The 27,772-nt window shown below is 45.1% G+C and overlaps 1 protein-coding gene across 2 annotated transcripts in view; it reads left to right on the forward strand.

The window, feature by feature from the left end:
* LOC119962742 (myosin-IIIb) overlaps positions 1-12,853 on the forward strand; it is a 236,855-nt gene extending 224,002 nt beyond the window's left edge. For both annotated transcript variants that reach the window (XM_038790750.1, XM_038790751.1), the window contains 2 exons: positions 5,980-6,113; positions 12,497-12,853. In XM_038790750.1, the coding sequence (XP_038646678.1) occupies positions 5,980-6,102 (123 nt within the window). In that variant the 3' untranslated portion in view covers positions 6,103-6,113; positions 12,497-12,853. The remainder of the gene's footprint in view (positions 1-5,979; positions 6,114-12,496) is intronic.
* Positions 12,854-27,772: the final 14,919 nt, after the last annotated feature.

Here is a 27,772-nt window from a genome sequence, read left to right on the forward strand (position 1 = left end):
CAAGCCAAGATCCAGCTCTTCGCAAGGACAGGGACTGGTGACCACGGGTAGTCAAAGACAGCTCAGCGCAGGTGTAGCTAATCATAAGTATTTCTTATTAATCTTGTTAATGTAACATCTAGTTTAAGCATTGCAGCGAGAAAAAACTCACAGTTAATCTGTCAACGTTACTCAATAAAGTATTTGCTGTAATTGGAAGGCTACCAGTGTTAATCAGTAGTAATATATAATTGGAAGAAGTTGAAAGTGTGATTTAGCTGGCTCGGAGGGATCCTTGATTATGCTGCCCGCTTTCCCCAGTCAGCGAGAGGTGTAGATGGAGTCAATGGATAGGAGGCAGGAACGTGTGATGGACTGGGCTGTGTTCACGAAAATCTGAAGTTTCTTGCGGTCTTGGGCCAAGAAGTTGCTATACCAGCCTGTGATGCAGCCAGATAGGATGCTTTCTGTGGTGCATCTGTAAAGGTTGGAAAGAGTTAGTGTAGACATGCCAAATTTCTTTAGTTTGCTGAGGCGGCATAGGCGCTGCTGTGCTTTCTTGGTGGTGACGTCGACGTCGGTGGACCAGGACAGTTTTTTGGTGATGTGCACCACAAGGAATTTGATGGCCAGCACAGACACGATGGGCTATCGTGCCGTCATTTTGAGTGGACGACTCATAGCGAGCTCTGGTGGCTGCCACCCCACTTCCCCACCATCACTGGATTTGCTGGGCCACCCACCCCGAATAATTCGAGTGACCCTGTCCCCCCCCACCCCCCACTGAAACCCAATAAGAGAGGTCCGCACCAGAAACCGCTCATAGAGAACCTCCATGAGAGAGCCCACCAGAGACCCTCCATGAGAGGGAGCCCACCAGAGACCCTCCATGAGAGAATCCACCACAGACCCTCCATAAGAGAGAATCGCCAGAGACCTCCCATAAGAGAGAACCCGCCAGAGACCCTCCGTGAGAGAGCCCACCAGAGACCCTCCATAAGAGAGAACCCACCAGAGACCCTCCGTGAGAGAGCCCACCAGAGACCCTCCATAAGTGCTTGCTGAGAAGGGGAGTAAAATTTTTTTAAACTTACTGTTGGGAGTTTCCAGCTGAATCCGGTCGGAGTGAGGACAGAGTGACTGCTGGGTAAGTAGTAAAGATTTAAATTGTTTTCGCAGGCCCATAACAGCTGATTGCTGTTCTCATGTGGGGTGCAGTGGGTGCTGGATAAGTGTTTTATTTTTACCTGTTTTTAAGTTGGGCAGTTCCGAAACCCTAGTCACTACACTTGTAGTGTCCCCCACCCTTCCACCTACTTTAACCTAGGGGTAGAGTGAATAACAGGTACGCTCTTTCTTTTTCTTTTTTTTATCTAGAGGGGATGGCAGGGAAGGCAGTGCAATGTTCCTCCTGCAGAATGTTTGAGGTGAGGGACGCCGTCAGTGTCCCTGCTGATTTCACCTGTAGGAAGTGCACTCATCTCCAGCTCCTCAGAAACCGCGTTAGGGAACTGGAGCTGGATGAACTTCGGATCATTCGGGAGGCAGAGGTGGTCATAGATAGTAGCTTCAGGGATGTAGTTACTCCGAAGAATCAAGATAGATGGGTGACGATGAGAGGGGCTGGGAGGAAGCAGTTAGTGCACGGATCCTCTGTGGTCGTTCCCCTCAGTAACAAGTATACCGTTTTGGATACTGTTGAGGGAGACGACTTACCAGGGGTAAGCCATGGTCAGTGTATCTCCAGCACTGAGTCCATCCCTGTGGCTCAGAAGGGAAGGAGGGAGAGCAGGAGAACAATAGTTATTGGGGACTCTATAATTAGAGGGACAGATAGACGGTTCTGTGGCAGCGAAAGAGACTCACGGATGGTATGTTGCCTCCCGGATGCCAGGGTCCGTGACGTCTCGGACCATGTTTTCAGAATCCTTAAGGGAGAGGGGGAACAGTCACAAGTCGTGGTACACATCGGTACCAACGGCATAGGTAAGAGAAGGGATGGGGATTTAAAACAGGAATTTAGGGAGCTAGGGTGGAAGCTGAGAGCCAGGACAAACCATATTGTCATCTCTGGTCTGTTGCCGGTGCCACGTGCTAGTGAGGTGAGGAACAGGGAGAGAGTGCAGATAAACACGTGGCTGCAGGGATGGTGTAGGAGGGAGGGTTTCAGGTACATGGATAATTGGAGCACTTTCTGGGGAAGGTGGTACCTGTACAGACAGGACGGTTTACACCTGAACCAGAGGGGCACCAATATCCTGGGAGGGAAATTTGCTACGGCTCTGGGGGGGGGGGGGGGGGGGGGGGGGTTTAAACTAATTTGTCAGGGGGCTGGGAAAACTAGCTGTAGTCCAGAAGCCAGTGTTGAGAGTAGTGAGGTACTGAGGAGGGTATCAAGGTCGCAGGAGTGTACCGGCAGACAGAAAGGTGGGTTGAAGTGTGTCTACTTCAATACAAGGAGCATCCGGAATAAGGTAGGTGAACTTGGAGCGTGGATTGGTACTTGGGACTACGATGTTGTGGCCATTACGGAGACATGGTTAGAACAGGGACAGGAATGGTTGTTGGAAGTTCCGGGGTAGAGATGTTTCAGTAAATGTAGGGAAGGTGGTAAAAGAGGTGGAGGAGTAGCATTGTAAATCAAGGATAGTTTAACGGCTGCAGAAAGGAAGTTCGAAGGGGATCTGCCTCCTGAGGTAATATAGGCCGAAGTTAGAAATTAGGAAAGGAGCAGTCACATTGTTAGGAGTTTTCTAAAAGTCCCCAAATAGTAATAGAGATGTGGAGTAAGAAATTGCAAAACAGATTATGGATAGGTGTGGAGGTCTCAGAGTAGTTGTCATGGGTGACTTTAACTTTCCAAATATTGATTGGAACCTCTATAGGTCGAACAGTTCGGATGGGGCAGTTTTTGTACAGTGTGTGCAGGAGGGTTTCCTGACACAATATGTGGATAGGCCGACAAGAGGGGGGGCCACATTGGATTTGGTACTGGGTAATGAACCGGGTCAAGTGTTAGATTTGTTTGTGGGAGAGGACTTTGGAGATAGTGACCACAATTCGGTGTCTTTCACTATTGCAATGGAGAGGGATAGGGCCATACGGCAGGGCAAGGTTTATAATTGGGGGAGGGGTAATTATGATGCAATTAGGCAAGAATTAGGGAGCATAAGATGCAAACAGCAACTGTCAGGAAAAGGCACAAATGAAAAGTGGAGCTTGTTCAAGGAACAAATACTGCGTGTCCTTGATAGGTATGTCCCTGTCAGGCAGGGAGGAAATGGCCGTGTGAGGGAACCATGGTTCGCAAAAGAGGTTGAATGTCTTGTCAAGAGAAAAAAGGAAGAGTATATAAGGATGAGAAAACAAGGTTCAGTTGGGTCGCTTGAGGGTTACAAGGTAGCAAGGAATGAGCTAAAAAAAAAAGGGCTTAGGAGAGCTAGGAGGGGGCATGAGAAGTCCTTGGCGGGTCGGATCAAGGAAAACCCCAAGGCTTTTTTTACTTTTATGTGAGAAATAAAAGAATGACCAGGGTGAGGGTAGGGCCGGTCAAGGACAGTAGTGGGAACTTGTGCATGGAGTCCGAAGAAATAGGAGAGGCATTGAATGAATACTTTTCTTCAGTGTTCACCGAGGAGAGGGGCCATGTTTTTGAGGATGAGAGTGTGATACAGGCGGGTAGGCTGGAGGAGGTAGATGTTCTGAGGAAGGATGTATTAGCAATTTTGAAAAACCTGAGGGTCGACAAGTCCGCTGGGCCAGATGGGATATATCCAAGGATTCTTTGGGAGGCAAGGGATGAGATTGCAGAGCCTTTGGCTTTGATCTTTGGGACGTCACTGTCCACGTGGATAGTGCCAGAGGACTGGAGAGTGGCGAATGTTGTTCCTCTGTTCAAGAAAGGGAATAGGAATGATCCTGGTAATTATAGGCCAGTTAGTCGTACTTCGGTGGTTGGTAAGTTAATGGAAAAGGTCCTGAAGGATAGGATTTATGACCATTTGGAAAGATGCAGCTTTATCCGGGATAGTCAACACTGATTCATAAAGGGTAAGTCTTGCCTCACAAATTTAATTGAATTCTTTGAGGCAGTAACTAAGTGTGTAGATGAAGGTAGAGCAGTTGATGTCGTATACATGGATTTTAGTAAGGCGTTTGATAAGGTTCCCCATGGTCGGCTCATGAAGAAGGTAAGGAGGTGTGGGATAGAGGGAAATTTGGCCAATTGGATAAGTAACTGGCTATCACTGGTTTATCACTGGGGCTTGTTTAGCACACAGCTAAATTGCTGGCTTTGAAAGCAGACCAAGGCAGGCCAGCAGCACGGTTCAATTCCTGTACCAGCCTCCCCGAACAGGCGCCGGAATGTGGCGACTAGGGGCTTTTCACAGTAACTTCATTGAAGTCTACTTGTGACAATAAGCGATTTTCATTTCATTTCATTTTTCACATAGAAGACAGAGGGTGCTGGTGGATGGAAAATTTTCAGATTGGAGACCAGTTACCAGCGGTATACCAGAGGGATCGGTGCTGGGTCCTCTGCTATTTGTGCTTTTTATCAATGACTTGGAGGAGGGGGCTGAAGGGTGGGGTCAGTAAATTTTCTGATGACACCAAGATTGGTGGAGTAGTGGATGAGGTGGAGGGCTGTTGTAGGCTGCAAAGAGACATTGATAGGATGCAGAGCTGGGCCGAAAAATGGCAGATGGAGTTCAACCCTGATAAGTGCGAGGTGATTCCTTTTGGGAGAAAAAATTTGAATGCAGATTACAGTGTCAACGGCAGGGTTCTGAGGAATATGGGGTTCATGTCCACAGATCTCTGAAGGTTGCCACTCAAGTGGATAGAGCAGTGAAGAAGGCCTATAGTGTGTTAGCGTTTATTAACTGGGGGCTTGAGTTTAAGAGCTGCGGGATTATGCTGCAACTATACATGACCCTGGTGAGACCACATTTGGAGTATTGTGTGCAGTTCTGGTCACCTCACTATAGGAAGGATGTGGAAGCATTGGAAAGGGTGCAAAGGAGATTTACCAGGATGCTGCCTGGTTCGGAGGATAGGTCTTACGAGGAAAGGTTGAGGGAGCTAGGGCTTTTCTCTTTGGAGTGGAGGAGGATGAGAGGCGACTTAATAGAGGTTTATAAGATGATGAGGGTGATAGATAGAGTTGATGTTCAGCGACTATTTCCTTAGGTGGATGTAGCTGTTACAAGGGGGCATAACTATAAGGTTCAGGGTGGGAGATATAGGAGGGATGTCCGAGGTAGGTTCTTTACTCAGAGAGTGATTCGGGTGTGGAATGGACTGCCTGCTGTGATAGTGGAGTCAGACACTTTAGGAACGTTCAAGCGGTTATTGGATAGGCACATGGAGCACACCAGAATGACACGGAGTGGGATAGCTTGATCTTGGTTTCGGACAAGGCAGAACATCGAGGGCCGAAGGGCCTGTTCTGTGCTGTACTGTTCTATGTTCTCTCTAGCTATGACTGACAGCTCTTGGACCACATCAAAGGCAGTTAAATGCTCTCACTCTCTTTCTCTGCAGAAAGCACTTGACTGGTTGGGTGAACAAGTTTCTCCTGTTATTTCGAGCTCACCAGTTTTCCCACACCATAGGGCTCAGTAACTCCCTAAGTCACTTAATTAATACTCACAGTTTCTTGTAAAGTATTTAAAGAGCATCTTTCCTAAAATGTTTCTCAGATTGTAAGTAGTCCAGTAAAACTGACTTTTTGTTCTCATGAATGGGGGAAAAAAATAATAATTGAGGAAAGTATCAATAGGCTACCAGTTCCTGTAGGACCTTAAGAGCTACTGACAGATGATGAGGGGGAAACACAAGAAATTTCAAAATTACTTTGAATTAGTTGCGTTGCTTTCCAAATGTTTTGATGGTGGGCTTTCTTCTTAAATACTTTTCATTTCATTTCAAATACGGCTAATAACTGAATGTTTGAAGTTTGGTTTTTGGTTAACAGTTAATATTTTGGGTTTACAGCAACAACCCGCATTTCACAGCCCTAACATTGGAGAGGAAGTTGTGCCGGAACTCCCACCCAAGCAGTCGAAGGGGAGTCACAGACGTCCATTACTTGGATCAGAACACTATAATAAGAAATAAATGTTTGTAAGGTAATAATTGGAGACATATTATATGCCATCAATGTACTGATGTCCAGATTATAGAACGTATGAGCAACACAACAATGTGCAAGTTATTGACCTCCAAACACCATTTACATTTGACATGCACATTAATTCTGCCTCATTATTAACTGATATGATATTGCCCTATTCCACAATGGGTACAATGTTTTTTTTAAATTCTGTTGTGGGGAGATCTTGAATTATGCACTGTATTGTTGAAAGCTATACTGATGGAAGGAAGGTGTTTCATCATTTTATCTTTTCCTGGCAAAGAATCGAATTGCTAATAGGAGACTGTGATGAGTTATGATTTGAACAGAGACCATGTAAAAAGAGGAGGGAAACAAATGCCATTGCCCATGTGTGGGTAAGGGAAATTCATGCTTCACGTTTTGAGGGGAGCTACAAACACATGGAGTCCAGTCTTATTGGGGTTTCACTTGAAATCCGAGGAGTAAGGTCAAAACTTTTCATTGATGAAGGAAGGTATGGGCAGCACGTTGGCGCAGTGGTTAGCATTGCTGCCTCACGGTGCCGAGGTCCCAGGTTCGATCCTGGTCCCCGGCCACTCTGCGTGCGGAGTTTGCACATTCACCCCGTGTTTGTGTGGGTTTTGCCCCCACAACCCAAAATGTGCAGGCTAGGGGGATTGGCCACGCTAAATTGCCCCTTAATTGGAAATAAATGAATGGGTACTCTAAATTTAAAAAAAAAGAAAATAAATTGATGAAGGAAGACTAAAAGTCAAACCACCAATGGCATCAAAAGTATAGAACCGCACTAAAATTACATATCCATCATGCCCAATGCAAACCTTTCCAATAGTAATACAAATGAGTGAGTCGCACTTCAACGCCTTGACTTTAAAATGAATTTAGCTCATGTGGAACCTGTGTTTTTGAATTAAGTAAAGGAAACAAAATTTCCATTGCTGCAAAGAAGATATGGAGGGGATGGAGACAAAGTGATTCATTGCCATTTTACTGTGGGGAATGGAAGTTATACACATGGGAGATGTGTGTTATGAATAATGTTGACGAATATGGAGTTGGGTTTTCACATGGGGAAATGGATGGAGCTGAGAGTGAAAGAGACCATTGATGTGAGGAAGGAGTGAGCGTTCTATTCTCCCGCAAAGTTAATGAAAAGATGATGGGGCTGTGTGTAGCTTTTTAACAGAAAGATGCTACAAACGTAGATTACATTTTTGAGGTCTAATTTCTCTCAGAATCGATATCCAGGAAAAAATTACAGAAGTTACCGTGGGCATGTTACACTATGGCCCAGAATTCAGTGAAATAGCCACATTAACAAATGCCATACCGGTCCGCTAGTGTCATACTTATGCTCCAATTTGCTGAAGAGCTGAATAGAATATGCCACAGTTACAGATCACAGCAAGTCAGATGTTAATGCCTTGTACAGGTCCAATGTAGATTTGTCCACTTTATGTAAATAGTTATTTTGAGAAAATGGCATTATCACTGTGAAATGTGACCAGTTGCTTGTGGTTGTTAATATTCCTATTCGTGATGAATGCTCATTTTCAATTCTCCAAATATTGTGGACTTTGGGCTAGACAGCTGGCTTGTAATGCAGAACAAGAGCAGCAGCACGGGTTCAGTTCCCATACCGGCTCATTATCCGACCAGGCGCTGGAATATGGCGACTAGGGGCTTTTCACAGTGACTTCATACTTGTGACAATAAAAGATTATTATTAAGTCACAATCCTGAAAGCCCCAAAATCTGTACAAGCGCAAGGGTTACCTTCAGTTTTGTTACCTCCGCCTGTGCTAGGACGCAGTCAATTCCAGCCTCCCTTGACCCAGAGTCACAACGCAATTGAACTAACCAATAATTCTTAGAAAAATACCAGAAATATTTGACCCTTAGCTGCCCAATAATTACAGTGACCAGGTTTGTAAATTTAAACAATTAAATTTATTAATAACAATAATTATAATTGAATATGCGGCAAGTACAACAGGTTAACTATTATCTATATGTGGAAATATATTTATATATATATATTATATAAAATATACATACACACAGAAGACAAACAAACAGGTGGGAAGAGGGGTGGATATAATAATGATAGAGCCTTTGTTTCAAATGGTTGTCTTTAAGCATGGCTTTCCTTCAAACCAGGTTTTCAGGTCAAGGACTCTTGTTTTCCAATCTGTAACGGTTTTCACTGTAGATTCCTTCAGGTCTCTGCAGTTTCAGAAATGCAGAAGCTATCTAGATTTTCTGGAGAAAACACAAGGGAAAGAGACAGAGAGAGAAAGAGAGCAGGTCCTTGTCTCTCAGAATCCAGGTCTACAATCCTGCTTCCCTTAGATCTCTGGAAATCAACCCACTCGGGCAGATCCAATCACCACCTGTTACTGTAAGAAGTCATACAACACCAGGTTAAGTCCAACATGTTTGTTTCAAACACTGGCTTTCGGAGCACTGCTCCTTCCTCAGGTGAATGAAGAGGTATGTTCCAGAAACATATATATATAGACACATTCAAAGATGCAAGACAATGCTTAGAATGTGAGCATTTGCAGGTAATTGAGTTTTACAGATCCAGAGATAGGAGAACCCAGGTTAAAGAGGTGTGAATTGTCTCAAGCCAGGACAGTTAGTAGGATTTCGCAAGCCCAGGCCAGATGGTGGGGGATGAATGTAATGCGACATGAATCCCAGGTCCCGGTTGAGGCCGTACTCTTGTTTACGGAACTTGCCGATAAGTTCTGCTCGGTGATTCTGCGTTGTCGCGCGGCCTGAAGGGCCGCCTTGGAGAACGCTTACCCGGAGATCAGAGGCTGAATGCCCTTGACTGCTGAAGTGTTCCCCGACTGGAAGGAAACATTCCTGCCTGGTGATTGTCGCGCGATGTCCGTCGCACGATGCTCCTTCATTCACCTGAGGAAGGAGCAGTGCTCCAAAAGCTAGTGTTTGAAACAAACATGTTGGACTTTAACCTGGTGTTGTAAGACTTCTTACTGTGCTCACCCCAAATCAACGCCGTCATCTCCGCATCACACCTGTTACAGGACAGATTACGGCCTTTTGGCCAATTCATTGGCCACATCTAACCAATCAACTGAGTTCAATCTCCATCTCTTGAGTGCCACAGAGTCGAGTTCAACTGCCCAAAAACTAACAATAATCTTTATTAGTGTCACAAGTAGAGTCAGCATGGAAGCAGGCCCTTTGACCCAACATGTCCATGCTGCCCAGTAGTTTTTAGCTGCATTTGATCCATATCCCTCTATACCCATCTTACCCATATAACTGTCTAAATGCTTTTTAAAAGACAAAATTTTACCCACCTCTACTACTGCCTCTGGCAGCTCATGCCAGACACTCACTATCCTCTGTGTGAAAAAATTGCCCCTCTGGACCCTTTTGTATCTCTCCCCTCTCAACTTAAACCTATGCCTTCTAGTTTTAGACTTCCCTACCTTTGGGAAAAGATGTTGACAATCTACCTTATCTATGCCCCTCATTATTTTGTAGACCTCTATAAGTTCACCCCACGCTCCAGGAAAAAAAATCCCACTCTATGTGCTGATCCACAAGAGATGGGTGAGAACCTAAATGAATATTTCTCCTCATAACTCAAACCATCAAGTCCCAATATTATCCTAGTAAATCTTTTCTGCACTCTTTCTAATTTAATAATATCCTTTCAATAATATGGTGACCATGACTGTACACAGTATTCCAAGTGTGGCCTTACTAATGTCTTGTACAATTTCAACAAGACGTCCCAACTCCTGTATTCAATGTTCTGACCAATGAAACCAAACATTCCAAATGCCTGTCCACCTGTGACTCCACTTTCAAGGAGCTATGAACCTGTACTCCTAGATCTCTTTGTTCTATAACTCCCCCCAACTCCTTACCATTAACTGAGTAAATCCTTCCCAGATTCGATCTACCAAAATGCATCACCTCACATTTATCTAAATTAAACTCCATCTGCCATCCAAACGCCCACCGGCCTAATTGATTAAGACCCCGTTGCAATCCTTGGTAACCTCTTCACTGTCCACTAATAATAATATAATAATAATCACTTATTGTCACAAGTGGGCTTCAATGAAGTTACTGTGAAAAGCCCCTAGTGGCCACATTCCGGCGTCTGTTCGGTGAGGCCAGTACGTGAATTGAACCCGCGCTGCTGTCATTGTTCTGCATTGCAAGCCAGCTAGTTAGCCCAATGCGCTAAACCAGCCCCAATGCCACCAATCTTGGTGTCATCTGCAAACGTAGTAACCATCCCTCCTAAATTCTCAGCCAAATCATTAATATAAATATAAATAACAGTGGGCCCAGCACTGATCCCTGAGACACACCGCTGATCACAGGCCTTCCGTTTGAAAAACAACCCTCCACAACCACCCTTTTGTCTTCTGTCATCAAGCCAATTTTGTATCCAATTGTCTACCTCTCCCTTGATCCCATGAGATTTAACCTTGTGCAACAACCTACTATGCGATACCTTGTCAATAGCCTTGCTAAAGTCCACGTAGACAACGCGACAGCACTACCCTCATTTACCTTCTTGGTTACCCCTTCAAAAAACTCAATCAAATTTGTGAGACAAGATTTTCCACTAACAAACCCTCGCTGATTGTCCCTAATCAGTCCTTTTCTCTCTAAATGCCTGTACATCCTGTCTCTCAGAATACCTTCTCACAACATACCCACCACAGATGTTAGGCTCACCAGTCTCTAGTTCCCAAGCTTTTTCTGCCGCCCTTCTGAAACAAAGGCACACCATTTTCTACCATCCAATCTTCAGTCACCCCTCCTGTGGCTGTCGATGATTCAGATCAGATGTGAGGGGACCCGAAATTTCCTCCTTGGCCTCCCACAGCATCCTGGGATATATTTTGTCAGGTCCTGGGGATTTATCTACTTTTATACGTTTTAAGACTTCCAGCACCACCTCTTCTGTAATATGTACACTCCTCAAGACATCACTATTTATTTTCCCAGGTTCCCTAACATCCATGCCTTTCTCAACGGTAAACACTGATGAGAATAATTAATTTAGAATCTTACCCATCTCTTCTGTATCCGCACATAGATGCCCTTGTAGATCCTTAAGATCCCCTACTCTCTCCCTCGTTACTCTTTTGCCCTTTATGTATTTATAGAAGCTCTTTGGATTCTCCTTTGCTTTCTCTGCCAAAGCAGTCATGTGTCTCCTTTTTGCCCTCCTGATTTTTCTCTTAGCTCTACTCCAACAACCTCTATACTGTCCAAGGAATCCACTTGATCCCAGCTGCCGATGCATGTCATGTGACTCCTTCTTTTTGACCAGGGCCTCAATATCCTGAGTCATCCAGGGTTCCCTACTTCTACCAGCCTTGCCCTTCGCTCTAAAAGGAATATGCTTACCCTAAACTCTGGTGAACACACTTTTGAAAGCCTCCCACTTACCAGCCATCCCTTTGCCTGCCATCAGACACCCCCAATCAACTTTTGAAAGTTCCTGTCGAATATCACTGAAAGTGGCCTTGCCCCAATTTAGAATTTTAGGTTTTGAGCCAGACCTATCATTCTCCATAGCTATCTTAAAACTAATGGAATTATGGTCACTGGTCCCAAAGTGACCCCTCACGAACACTTCAGTCACCTGCCCTTCATTATTTCCCAAGTAGGCTTACATTAACACTGCAATGAAGTTAGTGGGAAAAGCCTCTAGTTGCCACACTCCGACGCCAGTTCGGGTACACTGAGGGCGAATTCAGAATATCCAATTCACTTAACCAGCACGTCTTTCGGGACTTGTGGGAGGAAACCCACGCAGACACGGGAAAACGTGCAGACTCCGCACAGACTGTGACCCAAGCTGGGAATCGAACCTGGGACCCTGGCTCTATGGAGCAACAGTGCTAGCCACAGTGTTACCATGCCACCCAACAGCTTGCAACTTATGAATGCCTCGTTCTCTCTGCTGCTTAATTTAAATATATACGTCCATTAAGAATCCATAGATCTAAATGATAATGGCAAAAAATGGAGGGGAAATAAGGGAATCTACAGTAAGGACCCAAACTGTATCTGATGCAGTAGCTGCTTGTTTCCTTTTTCTCCAGACTTGAGATCTAATTCTTGCCGATGTTAATTTTATAAACATGCAGAGTTATCAATTATAGAATTTATAACTACAAAGATATCTACTAGGTGCCTTATGACATTTCTCCGAGTAGATTTTTTGCCATAGATGTATGTGCTGTCACCTGATTACAAAAAGCAGCTCCTGCTTTAATTTGGGTTCTAATAGAATGGGCTAGTGAACTTGGCATAAATTCTGTGGAATTTCTGATCTGTTGCAAATTGTGCAATTTCTTTCAGGCTGAAGACTGGATGTATGTGTCCCCATATGGCTGAAGAAAGATGATACTTCCGACATGTTTACTGCTGCAAAAATAACCTTTCTAGTTCTCTAATGAAGCAAGTTTATCTTGCCTGTTTGTGCTGGATATATGTTGTCTCCAATGAGTATTTTGCACAGTTCTATTTTTGAATAATGTTTTCACAAGTATTGTCAATAATCTGCAGAAAGCTGCTTATTGCAAAAGAAGTGTTTATATTTTCACTCCATACATGTTCTGTAACTAGTGTGTTTGGACAATATTGATCTGTTCTTGAATGCGTATGTGGGGAAATAATTTGTATTATTATTAAAAATTACAAATGTGATTATCAAAAGCTTTTTTTTTTAGCCTGTTGCAACTGTTGAGAAAGTCATTTTCCTTCCTGGGTTCACTGGGAGTTTACATTGTAGATGGTGAAAATCTGAGCCAGAAACTGAAAATACGGGAAAGTATCTGTCAGGAGAGAAACTGGTAACATTTCAGGTCTGTGACCTTTTGTCGACACTGTCAAGGTTAAACAGGAAAAGGGAGGAAAAGACTGGAGAGGAACGGGGGTGGAAAAAAGGGGAAGATTAGATTGGATTGGTTTATTGTCAGGTGTACCGAGGTACAGTGAAAAGTATTTTTCTGTGAGCAGCTCAACAGATCGTTAAGCACATGAAAAAAAAGAAAATACATAATAGGGCAACACAAGGTATACAATGTAACTACATAAACACCGGCATCGGATGAAGCATACAGGGGTGTGGTGTTAACCAGGTCAGTACTAAGAGGGTTGTTTTAGGTGTCTGGTAACAGCTAGTGATAGGGTCAAAGACGAGAGATAATAAATAACTAAAGGGATGATTATGTAACATAAAATAAAATGATAATGAGACAAGTGATGAAAAAAACAATGGGCTGGATTCTCCGTTTCTGAGACTAAGTGCTGACGTCGGCGTGGGAACAGTGGTGTTTTACGACAAGAAAAACGGCACAACAGCTGCACCTATTCAACAACTCTAAATGGACTAGCACCATGGAACGCAACCGGTTCCATGTGAAACGGCGCCGAGTCCTTGGTTGACACTCATGAGGCTCACATGCCATAGCTGCACTTAACAATCCTTCTCTCCCCCCCCCACCCCCCCCCCACCCCACAGACACCATCCCAGTCAACAAGATGGCTGCAAGGAGAGCAGTGCCACGGTTCAGGGAAGCTGAGCTGGACACCCTCCTGGATGGCGTGGAGGAGAGGTGGATGATCCTGTACCCCTGCCCGGGAGGAAGGTCGCCATGCCTGGTACAGGCAGCAGAGGCGGTTAGCGCCGAGGGCAACGTCGTCCGGACTGGCATCCAGTGCAGGAAGAAACTGCACTACCTCAGAGCAGCCAGGGTGAGTTAGCTGCTCCGTGCCCTGGCACTAATCCCCCCCCACACACACGTAACTCCTGTCCCATCGGTATCCGGCACCGTCGGTGTCCCTGGACCTGGCCCCTGTCCCTGCTGCCAGGGGCACCGTTGGCTGGCATTGCCCGGACTGGGGGCTGCCTTGGGTGTGGCCCTGGGTGGTCACCCAATGGGTGATGCTATATTACTCTTTGGTGATATATCTTTACTCTTTGCTTCGCAATCCAGAATGGTCTGATGGTGTGATTATAAATAAACCACCAATCTCTAACTTGAAGCAAAACTGTTTTATTGAATAACGATTGATTAATATTGAGTTTGCACACTCTACAGAACTATAACTAGTAATCAAATAATCCATATTAAAGTGATAACTAATTTAAACTACACAAGCTGCTTTATCTATGCTGTGATCTATCTCTCTTACACACTGCAGTCTACACTCTCCTGGTTAGAACTACCCAAGATCCTCTGAGTTCTCATATTTATAGTGGATACTAGTGGTGCCCTCTAGTGGTTGTGTTACACTGAGATGTAATAATTAACCCTTTACTTGTCTACATATATACATATCATTACAGGTGGCTGCCGGTTGGGTGGGGTGGGGGGGCACCCCTATGGCCAGTGTCACTGTAGAACCAGGGGTCGGGGTATGTGGTCAACAAGATGGCCACCGTTAGGGAGGTTGGTGTCTGGGCACTGCCCCAGTCCGGTGGGGGGGGGGCGGGCACCCCTGCGGCTCGGCCTGCCCCTCCCTAGGCACTGGCAGCCCCCACCCCCCTGCCGCGACCAGCACGCCCAGTGACCGGGCCAGCAGCCGCAGTCACTCCACACCATTTCCTACCTCATCTCTCTCACTCGGCAGCCAGGACGCCAGGTTCACGATTTTTCTAACCACAAGTGAACAACGCCATCTGGAAATTGGCCCATCGGAGGCGGTGCATTGCGGAGGCCCCAGAGCATCGGGTGTTAGGCCCACTAATGATATGCCTACTGTACTTTTAGCCTGCGTGGTGAGTGGCACATTTACTCCATTTTCGGGGTGCCAGAGCATACCGATTTTGCGTAAAACCGGCGCCTACCGCAATTTTGGCGTCGGAAGCTATTCTCCGCCCGATCGCGTTTCGCCATTTTGCCATCTACAAACGGAGAATCCAGCCCAATGTGTCTATTGAAAGGTGTAAATGGGAAAACACAGAATTACCATTGGCTGACCTGTGAATGGGAATTAAAAAATCATGACTGAATCATAGCTAATTGGAAACATGAAAACAGTGATCCTGATTTGAAATCTTAACCAGATGCTGAACTGGACCAGCTGTGTACATACTGTACCTACAAGACTAGGTTATCGGTTGGGAATTCTGCAGCAAGGAATTCATCTCCTGACTCCCCAAAGCCTGTCCACCATCCATAAGGCACAAATCAAGAGCTGAAATACTCCCTGGACTTGAAGCTCGACACCATCCACAGTACATGGCAACCTGCTTGAATGTCACTCCATCCACCACCTTACCATTCAATCCCTCCACCAGCAATGAGCAGTGGCAGCTATGTGCCCCATCTACAGACGGCAACTTCCAGACCCACTTAGGACAAGGGCAGCAGATGCAGGGGATCACCATCCCCTGCAGATTTACCTCACACCACCCTGACTTGGAGCTATATCGCCGTTCCTTCACTGTTGCAAGGTCAAGATCCTGGAATTCTCTTCCTAACAGCACTGTGAGTTGATTGGATTGGATTATTGTCACATGTACTGGGGTACAGTGCAAAGTATTGTTCTGCACACAGTTCAGACAGTCACTCGTACACGAGAAACAAATACATAGAGCAAGCATAAATACACAATATACATAGACACAGGTATCGGGTGAAGCATACTGGAGTGTAGTACTACTCAGTAGAGAAAATGTGTGAAGAAATCAGGCTAAGAGGGTCATTTAGGAGTCTGATAACAGCAGGGATGAAGCTGTTAGTGCGTGCTCTTTGTATCTCATGCCCATTGGAAGAAGTTGGAAGAGTGAATAAGCCGGGTGGGAGGGGTCTTTGATTATGCTGCCCATTTTCCCAAGGCAGCGGGAGGTGTAGGCAGAGTTAATGGATGGGAGGCAGGTTCGTGTGATGGACTGGTCTGTGTTCATGGCTCTCTGAAGTTTCCTGCAGTCTTGGGCCGAGCAGTTGCCATACCAGGCTGTGATGCAGCCAGATAGGATGCTTTCTATGGTGCGTCTGTAACAGTTGGTAAGAGTCAGTGTGGACATGCCAAATTTCCTTAGTTTCCTGAGCAAGTATAGGCGCTGTTGTGCTTTCTTGGTCATAGCGTCGACGTGGGTGGACCAGGACAGATTATTGGTGATGTGCACACTGAGGAATTTGAAGCTGTCAACCATCTCCAGCTCGGCACCATTGATGCAGACAGGGGTGTGTACAATACTTTGCTTCCTGAAGTCAATGACCAGCCCTTTAGTTTTGCTGGCATTGAGGGAGAGATTGTTGACGTTACACCACTCCACTAGCTTCTCCTGTATTCTGACTCATCGTTGTTCGAGATCTGACCCCCTGTGGGCTGCTGCAATTCAAGAAACCGGCTCACCACCATCTTTTCAAGGACAATTACGGGTGGGCAGCAAATGCTAGCCTGGCCATTAATGGCCACATTCCATGAAAAAAAAGTTGAGTCTACAGTGTTGGAAAGCACTTAATTGGAAACAATGTGCTGTTGCTTCAGCTTTTATTGTTCCCATTTTTTTAAACTATTGAGCAACCTCATTAATGTCAAAGCAAAATACTGAAACATCTGAAATAAGAACAAAAAATGCTGTTTTCATCAGTCATTCTCAGCTGCTCTGATAAAAAGTCCCATACATTCTGTTTCTCTTTCCACAGATGCTATCAGACTTGCTGAAAACATCCAGCACTTTCCACTTTTAATCACTTAATATATAATTTTGAAACATTGTTCGAGTAGCGAAGCTGGTGTATCATGTTCTGGCTGCCTCTGGTATAATCAAGGAACAGGTTGATCTTTGCTTTAGTGAGAACTATGTCAAACTGGTCTTGACTTTATTTGAGATAAGAGCATCGTTAAGCTCAGCAAATCCAAGTACATGGTTTTATCGAAATCTATAGCCTTTCACGCCAATTCTCTCTTTCAGCCCTCAACCTGAAAGTCCAGAGAATATACAGTCATTATTAGATTTTAGTAGGAACATATCCAAGATCTGAGCAAGTGAGCACCTCATTGAACTTGCCTCTCTTGAACATCTATCTTATTTGAATACAGAACTGGCTAGGTCATAGAAGGCATCGAGTAGCAATGGAAGGTTGCTTTTCTGATTAGAGGGCTGTGACTAGTGGTGTTCCGCAGGGATCACTGCTGGGACCTTTGCTGTTCGTAGTATATATAAATGATTTGGAGTAAAATGTAACTGGTCTGATTAGTAAGTTTGCAGACGACACAAAGGTTGGTGGAATTGTAGATAGCGATGAGGACTGTCAGAGGATACAGCAGGACTTAGATCGTTTGGAGACTTGGGCAAAGAGATGGCAGATGGAGTTTAATCCGGACAAATGTGAGGTAATGCATTTTGGAAGGCTTAATGTAGGTAGGGAATATACTGTGAATGGTAGAACCCTCAAGATTATTGACAGTCCGAGATATCTGGGTGTACAGGTCCACAGGTCACTGAAAGGGGCAACACAGGTGGAGAAGGTAGAAAAGAAGGCATACGGCGTACTTGCCTTCATTGGCCGGGGCATTGAATATAAGAATCAGCAGGTCATGTTCCAGCTGTATAGAACCTTAGTTAGGCCACACTAGGAGTATAGTGTTCAATTCTGGTCGCCACACTACCAGAAGGATGTGGAGGCTTTAGAGAGGGTGCAGAAGAGATTTGTCATAATATACACACAAGTATATGATGGTGCACAGACAGACATTGATTGACACACAGGATGACCAATTAACACACACAACATAGCAGCCAATCACCAGACAGGACACGACCACTATAAAGCCAGAGGGCACTAGTTTTCCCGCTCTCTTGGGATGCAGCCGCTGAGACAGCCAGAGCCCGTGAGCAACACCACGCACATCCACCATGTGGTAGCAAGATAGTCTGGTCAGGTTAGCCTCAGGTCTCCAGTCAACTCAGCATAGTGTCAACCCACAGTTCAAGTGTGTTTAACAGTTGGTAGTTCAATAAAATAGAGTTGCATTTCTCCAAGTGTTGGAAGCCTGTCTCTCTCACTGCTATGGTAAACACAGTCCTCGCAGTCCCAGCATACCCAACATATCAAGATTTACCAGGATGTTGCAAAATATTCAAAACAGTCACATGCCATGAGATAGCTCATGTTACTGCACATAGTATAGCTACAATTCAAAACCCTACAGTTACAATCAAGAAGGTAGAGTCCAAATATTCAGGATGATGCAATCCATTGGTCCTAATGGTTTTATTTTGTAGGAAGTAATGCTTTAATTTAAAGTTTAGAAATGGAATATAGCATTTAAACACTATACAATCATTCAAGTTCCCACTCATACATTCAATTACAGCTGCATTCAAAATAGAGGGCATTAGGTATGAGGAGCGGTTAAATGAACTCTGTTCTCACTGGAACGACAGAGGTTCAGGCGCGACATGATAGAGGTCTACAAAATTATGAGGGGCAGAGACAAAGTGGATAGTCAGAGAATTTTTCCCAGGGTAGAGGGGTCAATTACTAGCGGGCATAGGTTTAAGGTACGAGGGGCAAGGTTTAGAGGAGATATACGAGGCATGTTTTTACACAGAGGATAGTGGGTGCCTGGAACTCGCTGCCGGAGGAGGTGGTGGAAGCAGGGACGATAGTGACATTTAAGGGGCATCTTGACAAATACATGAATAGGATGGGAATAGAGGGATACGGACCCAGGAAGTGTAGAAGATTTTAGTTTGGTCGGGCAGCATGGTCGGCGCAGACTTGGAGGGCCGAAGGGCCTTTTCCTGTGCTGTACTTTTCTTTGTTCTTTTCTTTATTTGTTCTTTTCTATATTTGATGCTTCTATCAGTGCTGCATTGGGTGACATTGCAAAGTATTTATTTCAAAATGTCTGTTCCAATGTTTTGTGGCAATTCCTTTTGGAAATGATGTGTTGCCAAGCTTGTGGAAGTCTAATGAGTGCCACATCCCACTCTCAGCAATGGTTTAACTGGTGTGATGTGGTAATGTGGGCCAAACAATAAAATATTGACCCAAGTGGACGTTCTAAAAGTATTGATTGTAAGATTCTGGAGCATTTGTTCCAACAAGTCTATCATGAATTATATCCCAGAGCAGGTTAAACTTGTGGTTGATGAATAATGTGTCTTGAATAGTTCTGCTTTTTATAGTTCGAGATTCCTGGGCTGTAGCAGAAAGGCTTCCTGTGGCTGATTTGTAGGGCAAGCTGTGAAGGGAATTGTGGTGAAAAGGGAGAAACTGCTATGGGTTTGCAGGACTCCAGCCTACATCAACCTGTTACCTGAAGGGGAAATCAGATTTACCACATTCATTTTCCCTTGACTAGCCCCTTCCCTCACAAGAGGACCTGAAATATGCAGTTGGCAAAGCACTATGATATGTAATACTATTATTTATGAGATGTAGGGACTTGGTTAGAAACCTACGTGCATATATTCACTCACTCATGAGACACTACTGCTTTCTCCTGATCATTCTGATCTGCACTGCCTAGTTGTGATGACCAGCTAGAGCAGGGGTGGGCAAACTTTTCCGTGCAAGGGCCACATTCAGAAATTCACAATTTTAAAGGGCTGCATAGTATATTAAGTAAAATAATTACTATTTAAAATAGCCAAAATAAAAGGTTTTTAAAGAAAAAAAAGCAACTAATTTTTATTAATTAATATTTTAAAGTAGAAACTTTACATGAAACACATTTATTTGAAAAACAAAGTAACTCAGTTTAAAGAAAAAAAATCAATAAATTTTTATTAATTAATATTTTAAAGTAGAAACTTCACATGAAACACATGTTGTGCCGAGCAATGATCCCCCTACTCAAGTCAACGTATCCGCCCTATACCAGTAACCCAACAGCCCCCCCCCCCCCCCCCACCCCCCTTTAACCTTAAAATAAAAAAAAAAATTTTATATGACTTGATCTTGGTGGGCCGCATAAAGACCTTTGGCGGGCCGCATGCGGCCCGCGGGCCATAGTTTGCCCACCCCTGAGCTAGAGGCTATTCTCTTAATCTCTCTTGGACAGTACCAGTGGCACAGTGGTTATCACTGCTGCATCACAGCGCCAGGGAACCGGGTGGGTTTCCTCGGGGTGCTCCGGTTTTCTCCCACAGTCCAAAGATGTGTAAGTTGGGTGTATTGGCAGGGCTAAATTCCCCCTTGGTATTCAAAAAGTTAGGCAGGGTTACTGGGTTACGGGGATAAGTTGGGGGCGTGGACCTAGGTAGGGTACTCCTTTTCAGACGGAAGTTAATCCTAACCAGGCGAAACTGCAACTTCCCAGATCAGCTGCCCTTCCTGGGGGATTCACCGGAAAGTATTCACTTTTTTCTGGAGAAATTGGCCAGAGGCAAACAAATGTGGAGAAAATGGACAACCCTGCCTCATGTCTGTGTTCAATTGGAAGTAATCCGAACTCAGGGCATTAGTACGCACACTTGGAGTGGGGGCCCTGTACAAAAGCCAAATCCATTATATAAATTTTGATAACTGTCGGCCCTTGACAAACCAGTCTGCTACTCCGAAATCACCCTTCTAAGGTAGGGCTCTAAGTTCACAGCCAACACCTTTGGCAACAGCTTAGCGTAAGTGTTCAACAGCAATATGGGTAGGAAGTACCCACACTCCGTAGGATCCTTATCTTTCTTCAGTATCAGGGAAATTGATACCTGCAGCAATATGGCTGGCAACAAACCCCAACCCCGCCAACGCACCAAGAAAACAGGAATCATTGAACATATCCAGCAATCTCCACCCCCCTTTCCCCTAAGGGAACAGGAATCATTGAACATATCCAGCAATCTCCACCCCCCTTTCCCCCAAGGGAACAGGAATCATTGAACATATCCAGCAATCTCCACCCCCCTTTCCCCTAAGGGAACAGGAATCATTGAACATATCCAGCAATCTCCACCCCCCTTTCCCCCAAGGGAACAGGAATCATTTAACATATCCAACAAGAGTGGATTCAACTGATCCCCAACTTTTTGTGAATTTGATATGTAACCCATCCAGTTCATTGCCTTGCCCGTCGAGAGCAACCCAAACTCCGTCTGCAATTTCTACCCATCGACAACTCCATTGTCGGGACAATCGGTACTGCCAGTCTGCCTGGAGGAGGGAGTTCACCAGGCTATGCCACTCCACCTTTCCAAATTTAACCTTATGCGCCTTGTAAGGGGTTATCTCTCCCCAATGACTGCCTTCAGAACTTCCCAAGGCGTGGTAGGCGAAACCACCTTGTTCCTATTGAACTCAATATACTCTCCGATCGTGAAGAATATGCAATCACAGATCCCGTTGCCCATCATCAACCCGGTCTCCAATCTACATGGGGGCTGTTCAGAGGGGCTCAGCTCTAACATCAAGTTCTCAAAATGTGGAGCATGATCCGAAATAACGATCAGCGAGTACCCCGCCCCCTCATCCCAGGAAGAAGAGACCTACCCACCACAAGAAGTAAATCTGGGAATAGACCCAATGGACGTGAGAAAGGAGACCTCCTTTTCCCTCGGATACATAAATCCCCACCAGTCTGCCCCCCTGCCGTCGCTACCCCTGATGGGCTCAGAGACTTAGGACTTGACCTATCCAACTGAGGATCCGAAACTCAATTGAAGCCTTACCACAGAATTATTTGAAGTGAATTCAGATCTGGAATAGAAGCCAACACCGCGTTTATAAATGCCGTATCATGCCAGCTTGGTGTATACACGTTAACAAGGATCACCGACATACTCGCCAATGACCCACTGACAATTACATACTTAGTCCACCAATATTTTAGCAGCTGAAAAAGATACTCTCTTTCCTACCATTCTAAGCGGCAATTCTCCCAGTTTCTTCTCCTGCCCTCTTGTCTGGATCGCAAACATCCCGCTTTTCCGCATGTTCAATTTATACCCCGAAAAATTGCCAAATTCCCCCAGGATTCGCATTACTTCCCCCATCCCCTCCAACGGGTCTTAAATATACAAGAGCCAGGTCATCTGCGTAGAGCGAGACGCAGTGTTCCACCCTCCACACCCCCCTCCCCCCCTCCCCGAACCAGCCCTTTCCAGCCCTTTCCAGTCCCTAGAGGCTCTTAAGGCCATGGCCAATGGCTCTATGGCCAGAGAAAACAGTAACGGGGAGAGGGCCACCCTTGCCTAATTTCGATCGCCTTATCAAGGTCCTCAGAGACCGCCTGCCGCTGCTTCTTTAATTCCTATTCCAGGAAACATGCCACAATCTCGGCCATCCACAGAGAGGCCCAACTCTTCCACCTTTTCTCAACCAACTAGGCTCGAGGAGCTTCTGAATCCGATGACGATTCTTTGTCATCTGCTGCCTTGTGTTATATTTCTTGGGCATTACTTTTATGTGGCGACCTTATCCCATCGAACTACTCAGTTTCCCCTCAAATATCACCCAGAAACTGAGTGAAAAGGCCCAAAAAACAAAGTACGCTGGCAGGAGCCACTGCACGTGCGACTGCTCAACACACAGCTGTCACTGGAAGTCTGATTAGGTCATAATCTATTGCCCATCCCTGATTGCCCTGGAGAATGTGGTAGTGAGCTGCTTTCTTGAACTGTTGCAGCCCCTGTGGTGTGGGTACACCCACAGTGCTGTTAGGGAGGGAGTTTCAGGATTTTGACACAGTGACAGTGAAGAAACGGCGATATATTTCCAAGTCCGGATAGTGAGTGACTTGGAGGGGAACCTCCAGGTGGTGGTGTTCACATGTGTCTGCTGCCCTTGTCCTTCTAGATGGTAGTAGTCGTGGGGTTTGGAAGTTGCTGTTTAAGTAGCTTTGTTGAGTTGTTGCAGTGCATCTTGGATTGGATTGGATTTGTTTATTGTCACGTGTACCGAGGTACAGTGAAAAGTATTTTTCTGCAAGTAGCTCAACAGATCATTCAGTACATCGGAAGAAAAGGGAATTCAACAAAATACAAGAAAATATGTAATAGGAGAACACAAGATATACAATGTCTTCAAGCCTGCAAGAGAAGATAAAAGAGAGAGGTTAGTAATAATGTTAGCTTTAGAATTAATTTTTAAAAGATTAGAACGAGTATAAGTTAAGTAAAAAGTGGATCTGTTGGGGAGAGCTCGCAGAGAGTCGCCTCGCTCCAGCGCCATCTTGAAAGCAATCTTGTAGATGGTACAGACGTCTGCCACTGTGTGTTGGTGGTGGAGGGATTGAATATTTGTGAAACGTATACCAATTAATCGGGCTGCTCTGTCCTGGATGGTGTCGAGCTTGTCCAGTTGGACCTGCACGCATCCAGGCAAGTGGAGAGTATTCCATGACACTCCTGACTTCTGCCTTGTGTACAGGAAGTCAGGAGGTGAGTTACTCGCTGCAGGATTCCTAGCCACCGACCTGTGCTTGTAGTGTTGCTCGTTCTGGTGAGTGCGCTTTACACTCAATTGGCTCTGTTTTATTACTTAGCTCTAGAGTCGCCAGGTATCCTTATGATACCACCACGAGGTTCAAGTTCAAGTTCAGATCAATGATTCAATACACCAATTAGTAAGATTCAAAACAAGACACGTTTATTAATACACAGTTATTCGCTGCTCATGCATATAATACTAAAAGACTAAACTATTCCTACCACTAATAGGCCAATACTTATCTGGATACGGGAACCCACCGGATCAGGGAACAATGGCCTCTTGCTCTGTACTGGATCTGCAGGCTTCCAGCTGGTATGGACTAAGGGTCAGGAGTGTCTATCTCGTAGCGTGCGTTGTATGACACTTACTTGGTGGTGCAGCAATTGGCCAGGCCTCTCCTTCTTACGGTCAAGTTCTTCGAGAGATGCTAAGGTGTTCTGCTGGGAGGGCCGGCTAAGAGAGTGAACTGAACTTGGGACCTGTCTTTTATAGGTCCCAGGGGCTTTTGGGCGGGCCTCGAGCTTACTTTCAATCGATTGGATCCCATACCAATCGATTGGTTTGAATTCCCCAATACTGGGGCCGTTTCTCGATCACTGGGCGGTTCTTTCTGGCTTGTTTGTCTCCTTTGTTTCAGACTCCCGTTGGCGCCGAGGAGTCTGACTTACTATTGAATGTCTCAAATGTAGCTAATTGTTGTAGCTATTGTTCCCGGGGATCACTCATCAATATGTATAACTGCTGGTTTCAGTGCTGTCTGCTTTCTTTGCAGGCAGAATACACAGGAAAAGTCTGCAAACTGCTTGTTTCTCTAGGATTGTCCAATTTCCCTGCTGTCTTTGTGTTTCTCCATTTTGTGTGGGGAAGTGGCCAACTCAGGTGGCTACACTATCCGTGTTTGTTAAAATACCTGTCTCACAGTTACCTACTAGAACATAGAACATACAGTGCAGGAGGTCATTCGGCCCATCGAGTCTGCACCGACCCACTTAAGCCCTCACTTCCACCCTAACCCCGTAACCCAATAACCCCTCCTCACCTTTTTGGTCACTGAAGGCAATTTATCATGGCCAATCCACCTAACCTGCACGTCTTTGGACTGTGAGAGGAAACCGGAGCAACCGGAGGAAACCAACGCACACACGGGGAGAACGTGCAGACTTCGCACAGACAGTGACCCAGCAGGGAATCAAACCTGGGACCCTGCCGCTGTGAAGCCGCAGTGCTATCCATTTGTGCTTCTGTGCTGCGCCGTGCTGGAAACATATCATTTCTTGAACTTTTCTTCATAACGTAGTATCCAAAGCATCAAATTATTCAGATTATTTTCTTCAAAACTTTTTTCAAATGTGAAAAGAGGACATACACATCATAACTCTTATGATTTATTGAGTGTCAGCCATGGCTCAATTGGTGGCACACTCCCCTTTGAGTCACACAGTTTCAGGTTCAAGGCCCACTTCTGGATTTGAGCACTAAACTCGAGGCTGACATTCCAGCTCAGTATTTAGTCGATGCTGCAATGTTAGTGCCATCTGTTGGACAAGAATACCAAACCATGCCCTAAATGCCTCCCCAGCGGATGGAAAAGATCCCACGGCAATATCCCCCTCAATCAACATCACGAAAAGGTACGTGTCGGATTTTATGGTGGTGCTAAAGTCAGCAGTGTGCCCATAAAAATAACCAACTCTCCACAGCCATTTTATGCTTGCCAGGGCATTAATTGGCTCAGGGTGAGACATCTGTAGAGTTCTGCCTGAGAGAGCCAATGGCCAATTGCAGTTGTTATCAAATTGTAGCCCCAGCAGTGCCAGGTTTGAGCGGTGGCCAGGGACTACAACCAGTCACCAAAGATGAGGATATGGGGGCTGACCTAAAGGAGAGCCCAAGGTTGAGGTGAGGGCTGGATGGCATGCCTCAGTGAGGAGGTGGGGGCCAGATTCAAGAAGCCAGGGTAATTAAAGACTGCTATGACCTGATTTGGCTGGGGGATGGGGGAGGGGGGGCCTTAAATAGACACAAGGACCCCCACCCCCCACCACCTCCTTACCCAACACCAGCTCACCCAGTAAATCTGACAGGCTGCCTCCCACTGTCTTGATAAAATAGTAATGGGGGTGGGATAAGTCAATGAGTGCGTTACTTTTCCTCAATAGGCCCATGAGCTGTCAGGCCATTTGATGCCCCCACCACCCTGTAAAATGGGAGAGAGGAAACGCATTTTATTAGCCAGCGCACTTTACAATCCACTGGTGGCGGGGCATAACATCCACCTGCTCATCATCACATTGCTGGTTGTGGGAACTGGCTGTGCACAAAGTGGCTGCTGTGATTTCTACATTATAACTATAATAGTACTTCATTGGCTGTGCAGTGCTCCGGTAGTTGTGAAAAGGGAAATATAGATGCAAGTTTTTCTTGTTTCTTATGCAACTGTGAACCTTGACTCTTGCAAGCCAAGACCTCGATCTGATTGTGGTTAAATATTGTATTGCACCACAAGGTGGCAGAGTGCTATTCTGATTTTCAATATTAAGGAAACTTCCTGTAGCCCACATCTTTGCTTTAACGGTAAAGACTCAATTTTGTGGTTTAGCATTTTCCAGCAGCATTGGGACTCCTCCTGGTGTTTCTCAGCTGCACTTTCATCTTGGTCTAACTCAAGCTTTTAAAACATTTCTTTTTGAATGCTTTTTTTTAATTCTCAGCTACACAATGCATTTTTCCAGCAGTTTTATTTTGTCGTGCCTCTTTGGTTTTAAAGAAAAAAGATTTACATTTGTACAGCCCTTTTCACAACTACCTTCTGTCTCAAAGTGCTTTATAGCCAATGAAGTACTTTTCAAATGCAGTCACTGTTGTCAGAACCATGGCAGCCAGTTTGTGCATGGCAAACTCTCAGCAACAGCAATATGTTAATGACAGATAATATGTTTTTGTGATGGTGACTGTGGGGTTATATTGGTCAGGACTCTGGGGATAGCATCCTTTCCCTTCAAAATAGTACAGTACCATGAGTTAGGCCTTTTGCATCCATCCAAGCTGACAGATGGGGTCTCAATTTATAGTCTTGTCTAAAAGATGACACCTCCAAAAGTGCAGTGTATTTAGGAACTTTTATTTTTTTTAAATAATTCTTTTTATTTCAATTATGGGGCAATTTAGTGTGGCCAATTCACCTAGCCTGCACATGTTTTTGGGTTGTGGGGTGAGACGCACACAGACAGGGGGAGAATGTGCAAACTCAACACGGACAGTGACCCGGGGCCAGGATTGAACCCGAGTCCTTGATGCCATGAGGCTGCAGTGCTAACCACTGCACCACGTTGCTGCCTGTATTTAGGAACTTAAAGGCTGCAAAGAAGGGGCTCTGTTCCACCTGGTTTGGTCTGAGATTAAATACGGATTTTTCAGAGGAAGTGAGAAATAATGAGCACATTTAGTAGCTGTTTTCATTTGGAGAGGGATAGTTATGCTATGCTATGTGCTATTTCAACTTAAAATCACCATTTATTTGAATGTTTCTTGGACTATTTAAGGTAATAGACAAATAAATCTGTCATCAAGGAAGAAATAGCGAGGCATCTGGATAGAAATTGTCCCATTGGGCAGACGCAGCCTGGGTTCATAAAGGGCAGGTCGTGCCTAACTAATTTATTGGAATTTTTTGAGGACATTACCAGAGCGGTAGATAACGGGGAGCCAATGGATGTGGTATATCTGGATTTTCAGAAAGCCTTTGACAAGGTGCCACACAAAAGGTTGCTGCATAAGATAAAGATGCATGGCATTGAGGGTAAAGTAGTAGCATGGATAGAGGATTGGTTAATTAATAGAAAGCAAAGAGTGGGGATTAATAGGTGCTTCTCTGGTTGGCAATCCATAGCTAGTGGTGTCCCTCAGGGATCAGTGTTGGGCCCACAATTGTTCACAATTTACATAGATGATTTGGAGTTGGGGACCAAGGGCAATGTGTCCAAGTTTGCAGACAACACTAAGATGAGTGGTAAAGCAAAAAGTGCAGAGGATACCGGAAGTCTGCAGAGGGATTTGGATAGGTTAAGTGAATGGGCTAGGGTCTGGCAGATGGATAAAATGTTGACAAATGTGAGGTTATCCATTTTGATAGGAATAACAGCAAAAGGGATTATTATTTAAATGATAAAAGATTAAAACATTCTGCTGTGCAGAGAGACCTTGGTGTGCTCGTGCATGAGTCACAAAATGTTGGTTTACAGGT

Source organism: Scyliorhinus canicula, chromosome 3, assembly GCF_902713615.1.
Source record: "Scyliorhinus canicula chromosome 3, sScyCan1.1, whole genome shotgun sequence".
NCBI classification, from domain to species: domain Eukaryota; kingdom Metazoa; phylum Chordata; class Chondrichthyes; order Carcharhiniformes; family Scyliorhinidae; genus Scyliorhinus; species Scyliorhinus canicula.